Below are 6,000 nucleotides of genomic sequence, written 5' to 3' on the forward strand. Positions count from 1 at the left end.
TTGAAAAATCATTGTTTAGACCTATATAGGAGTATGAAGTTTTCAATGTATCTTAATTCTTTCCAACTTATTTCCCTAGGGTTTCAAAGGACTGTGGCTATTGCGGACTCAAATTACAACTGGTTTTATGGTCCAGAAAGCCAATTAGTGTTCCTTGATAAATTTGTCATGCGTAACGGCAGTGGTAACTGGCTAGCTGACCAAATCAGAAGGAACCGTGTGGTGGAAGGTCCAGGAACACCATCCAAAGGGCAGCGCTGGTGCACTCTGCACACGGAATTTCTCTGGTATGACACATTGGGCTAGCTTTAAAGAGAAATGGTACCCAAGGGTACTATTCATGCTATGCACTTGTTTTTTGGCATTTAAAAAGAAAAACTAAAACACTTTTTAAATCTTTTCTCCATGCCACCTGAGTATATGAAGTTTCAATTCAACTCATACCACTGTTTTTGAAACTCTTAGAAACTTTTCTTTTTTAAAAAAAAATTTCAACTTTTAGATACAGGGGTACATGTGCAGTATACCCAGGTAGTGAGCATAGTACCTAATAGGTAGTGTTAGAAACATTTCTTTATGTTTAACATCTAATTACTGTTTTCAGTTTTTGGTTCTCATATTAGAGATGTCCTACACTTGCACTATTTCATAAATAAGCATGTTTTGATTTTACATCATTTTTTGAAATCATATAAAACAAAACACAAAATTTAGACTAGGTTATTCTGATAATCACACCAAAAAAAGGTAGTAAAATATTTTGTTTTGGTAAACGGAGCATTATAATCTTCTAATAGCAAAGCTGTTACTAAATTTTCAAAAGTGTTTAAAAGTGTTTGACAGTATTTGACAGCTTCACTTTGATAATAAAAGGACCGTGTAAATTTTTTTGCCTTAATCTTTTAAGCCCAGAAAGAGGAGCTTGGGTCTCCTTTTTAAAGTATTGCCAAATATGTTGTTGGCATCCAATAAGTTAAAATCAAAATTACAGGGAACTGACTAATCATTAATCCCTGATGTCTTTTCAAGCTGTTGAAATTTGCATTCAACTCCAAAACAAGCTTTCTTGTGGTTTGCTTCTCTTTATTCTTTTTTTTCAAAATACAAAAAATTAAGGAAGAAAAAATATTAGTAAAATGGTAAGTGTCTATAGTTTAACCAACAATTTAAGATTATTTTCATAGATAAACTAAACATATTAAGATGCAACCATCCTTGAGTTCTCTCAGGAGTATGACATAATTACTTAATACTGTAACCCATAAATAAGTTACTCATAAATATTCAACGAAGAGAGTTCTAAAAGCTAACTACAGGATTAATAGGTCAGATTAATGCTAAGTCTAACTTAAAAATCTGCCTTTATGGTAATATGCAAACTGACCAAAAACTGAGAGTAAGATGGCCAATTCAGCTCACATCTACACTTGTTAAATCACATTAATTAAGCCAACATTATACTAGACCTAAGTAGAGATATAATTTCTGATGTCTTGAAACTGAGACTCTAGAACAGCAGATGAAACAGTCAATATCAAACACCAATAAGATTAACTCTAGGTGATTGATTCACTTTAGGAAAAAGTACATAGTGCTAATAATAAGCATTTATCATAAATGAAAATAAGAAGTCATTTATTGTCCAAGAAGCATGGCATCATCTGCAGATTAAAACAAAACCAAACCTTTGGATCTGGCTGGTCAGTGGTAGGCACAATTATAAATCCCTCAATATAAGACAGTTTGCTGAAACTTCATCCATTTATATTCTGAGATGTGGTGTTGGTGATACATTTTATCTAATATGTGAAGTTCTCCTCTATTTCAGTTTATTTTTTCAAGGAAAAAAATCTTGAGGGAGAACTCTTTTCAATACCAAACATTCAATAATATCAGTTACTGCAGAACTATACTTCATTACAACTCAAGGCTTGTTAGAGTCCAGATTCTAACATGGCATTTCTAGAAGAGGAGCCCCTCAACCAGAAATCTAGATGAAGTGCTTAAATCCATGAGGCCCAGTAGTTTGAATGGTCGCTCTGACATCATCAAGTGAAGATGGTCCATGTAGAGATTAGAGCAGAAATCATTTTGGGCCCAAACCTAAGGATCACAAATGATAAAGAAATATTCCTCTTCCAGTCACCAAGGGTTTCCCTTTGTGCATACTGATTGTCCTTGGATATTTTTAGACTTGTCCCTAATACACTCCGCACTGCCAGTGCTCTGGGTAGCATTTGTGTGTCGCATCTTCCACATTACCATGTTATGTGTTACTTTCACTGCCATCAGAAAACCATTTAATTTTTAAAAATTAATTTCAGGTATGATGCCAGCTTGAAATCGGTTCCTCCTCCAGACTTTGGCACCCCTACACTGCATTATTTTGAAGACTGGGGTGTCGTGACTTATGGAAGTGCACTACCTGCAGAAATCAATAGATCTTTCCTTTCCTTCAAGTCTGGAAAACTGGGGGGACGTGCAATATATGATATTGTCCACAGAAACAAATACAAAGATTGGATCAAAGGATGGAGAAATTTTAATGCAGGGCATGAACATCCTGATCAAAACTCATTTACTTTTGCTCCCAATGGTGTGCCTTTCATTACTGAGGCTCTGTATGGGCCAAAGTACACCTTCTTCAACAATGTTTTGATGTTTTCCCCAGCTGTGTCAAAGAGCTGCTTTTCTCCCTGGGAGGGTCAGGTCACAGAAGACTGCTCATCAAAATGGTCTAAGTACAAGCATGACCTGGCAGCTAGTTGTCAGGGGAGGGTGGTTGCAGCAGAGGAGAAAAATGGGGTGGTTTTTATCCGAGGAGAAGGTGTGGGAGCTTATAACCCCCAGCTCAACCTGAAGAATGTTCAGAGGAATCTCATCCTCCTACATCCACAGCTGCTTCTCCTTGTAGACCAAATACACCTGGGAGAGGAGAGTCCCCTGGAGACAGCAGCGAGCTTCTTCCACAATGTGGATGTTCCTTTTGAGGAGACTGTGGTAGACGGTGTCCATGGGGCTTTCATCAGGCAGAGAGATGGTCTCTATAAAATGTACTGGATGGACGATACTGGCTACAGTGAGAAAGCAACCTTTGCCTCAGTGACATATCCTCGGGGCTATCCCTACAACGGGACAAACTATGTGAATGTCACCATGCACCTCCGAAGTCCCATCACCAGGGCAGCTTACCTCTTCATAGGGCCATCTATAGATGTTCAGAGCTTCACCGTCCACGGAGACTCTCAGCAACTGGATGTGTTCGTAGCCACCAGCAAACATGCCTACGCCACGTACCTGTGGACAGGTGAGGCCACAGGACAGTCTGCCTTTGCACAGGTCATTGCTGATCGTCACAAAATTCTGTTTGACCGGAATTCAGCCATCAAGAGCAGCATTGTCCCTGAGGTGAAGGACTATGCTGCTATTGTGGAACAGAACTTGCAGCATTTTAAACCAGTGTTTCAGCTGCTGGAGAAGCAGATACTGTCCCGAGTCCGGAACACAGCTAGCTTTAGGAAGACTGCTGAGCGCCTGCTGAGATTTTCAGATAAGAGACAGACTGAGGAGGCCATTGACAGGATTTTTGCCATATCACAGCAACAGCAGCAGCAAAGCAAGTCAAAGAAAAACCGAAGGGCAGGCAAACGCTATAAATTTGTGGATGCTGTCCCTGATATTTTTGCACAGATTGAAGTCAATGAGAAAAAGATTAGACAGAAAGCTCAGATTTTGGCACAGAAAGAACTACCCATAGATGAAGATGAAGAAATGAAAGACCTTTTAGATTTTGCAGATGTAACATACGAGAAACATAAAAATGGGGGCTTGATTGAAGGCCGGTTTGGACAGGCACGGATGGTGACAACTATTCACAGCAGGGCCCCATCACTGTCTGCTTCCTATACCAGGTTGTTCCTGATTCTGAACATTGCTATTTTCTTTGTCATGTTGGCAATGCAACTGACTTATTTCCAGAAGGCCCAGAGCCTACATGGCCAAAGATGTCTTTATGCAGTTCTTCTAATAGATAGCTGTATTTTATTATGGTTGTACTCTTCTTGTTCCCAATCACAGTGTTAGCACTGAAGCTATAAATTACCTGGTCATTTTGTGATCACAAGAGTCTATGCAAAAAAAAAATTTCTTTACCCCAGATTATCAGATTTTTTTCCCTCAGATTCATTTTAACAAACTAAGGGAAGATATTTTGACACAAGAAAGCAGGAACATGGAGAAATCGGAGCAGGAAAAGAATTTATCAAAGCAATAGAAATAGCTTGGTGGTCCTATGGTGTTTTTGGAAGTATTTGGCATTGCTAATTGAGCAGTCCATATAGTACTACTTTTAGAAGAAACAAAAAGTCTGTTTTTTAAAGTAATGTTTTTTCTTATGAGAAAAAGGTTTAGATAGAATTGGGTTTTATTAATATTAATTTAATGCTATTAGCAATTTCCATATACTATATTATGGAAAAGACTGAAGAATACAATTCTGAGAAATATAAAAAAAATTTTAATGGTATAGTCATGTTGAAAGATAAATGTTGCTAAGTCCTGGTATGATGGTGTCAGCTTCCTTGGGGACGTACTTCTTGAGTTATGTAACTAACAGGATCTTTTACTACAGATCTGGATGGCTATTCAGATAACATAGCAAAAAATGATAGCAGAAGATCATTAAAAACTTAAAATATATTTTATTAGAAAACATTTATCTATGAATGAATATTTCCTTGATGCTGATCTCTGCACACATATACTTGGTTACTTGTATGCATTCATTGGTTGTTCAATAAGTGAGATGATTACAGATAACTTAATACTGTATTTTCCTTATATGGAAAACCGTTGTAGACCCAATAACAACTAAACCTTTCAAAATAAAATATTTTCTATTATGAATGTTGATTTTCATACCAAAGAAGATGGAGAATCTAAAATTTGGATATGATTCTTATGTTTTTTTAATAGAAAACCTTCTTCAAGTTTATTTTCCTAAATAAACATCATAATTGTGAATTTTCTCTAGTATTCTTCTTCTTTGTTCCATTATATTCAAAATGCATTAACATTTTCCAAAATTTTTGAAGAAAGATCTTTATTTGGATGTGTATTCATTAAATATATAAAGTAGTGTTTGAATCAAAAGAAGTATTTTCTCTGCTTATTAACCTTAATTGTTGTTTAAACATATTTTAAATATTTAAAACAATAGCCAACTTCTGATATTTAAGTAGCACCCGACTTTTAAAAGCATAAAATTTTCAATCAACTCCTCAGAAGGTAACAGTAGCATAGAATACTAGAAAAATAATCCATAGTTTCTACTTGAGCATAAGAAAAAGGAACTTAATAAATTATAATACATTCAGCATATTTGAATCATATATTTCTCCTTTGAAACAGAAAATATGTTCAGCTCAAATTTTACAGTAAGGACACACTCATTGATTTATAGGTGTAAAGTAACAACAGTAACCTTTCCTCTTACTTGCTTTTTTAGTTCACAGCAATACCAGTATGTAACCAAAAGACAAGTTGCAGAAACTTATAAGTACCTTTCTGCAGTTCTAATTTGAACCTTCTTGCATAAAGAAAACACAAGTTTGACTTTTAACTGTGCTTCACTTATTATGCTTGGAATCTAGAAATCGACTTCTGAGGAAGTAATTTTTTTCCCCTCTTATGGAAAGTCTCTAGGGAGGATGTCATTACACACTGTTTAAAAGAATAATGTTTTCAAAAGAATAATGCTTCCGTTTGTCCTGCATGGATGCTCTTACTAGGATTTAAACTTGCTTTATGTGACAGATTCTCCGTTTACTTAACCTCACTCAACATTCCTCTCTTTTACTCTTTCTCACTCAAAAGGATGAACTGTCTGAAATGATCAAAAGGAAATTTTGAAAGAAAAAAAAGGGAAAATTACTTTTTGAGGTAACCAAGCAAACCTGATCTCAGATCCAAACTGAGACATACTTTCTAACAGAGATGAAA

At 36.1% G+C, this 6,000-nt stretch overlaps 1 protein-coding gene across 5 annotated transcripts in view; it reads left to right on the forward strand.

The window, feature by feature from the left end:
- DSE (dermatan sulfate epimerase) overlaps window positions 1-5,022 on the forward strand; it is a 179,779-nt gene extending 174,757 nt beyond the window's left edge. For 4 of the 5 annotated variants that reach the window (XM_063666515.1, XM_063666514.1, XM_054491778.2 and 1 more), the window contains 2 exons: window positions 80-287; window positions 2,325-5,022. In XM_063666515.1, coding sequence (XP_063522585.1) covers window positions 80-287; window positions 2,325-4,083 — 1,967 coding nt within the window. In that variant the 3' untranslated portion in view covers window positions 4,084-5,022. The remainder of the gene's footprint in view (window positions 1-79; window positions 288-2,324) is intronic. The other variant, XM_054491780.2, reaches the window with a different exon arrangement.
- Window positions 5,023-6,000: the final 978 nt, after the last annotated feature.

This window comes from Pongo pygmaeus, chromosome 5 (assembly GCF_028885625.2).
Source record: "Pongo pygmaeus isolate AG05252 chromosome 5, NHGRI_mPonPyg2-v2.0_pri, whole genome shotgun sequence".
NCBI classification, from domain to species: Eukaryota; Metazoa; Chordata; class Mammalia; order Primates; family Hominidae; genus Pongo; species Pongo pygmaeus.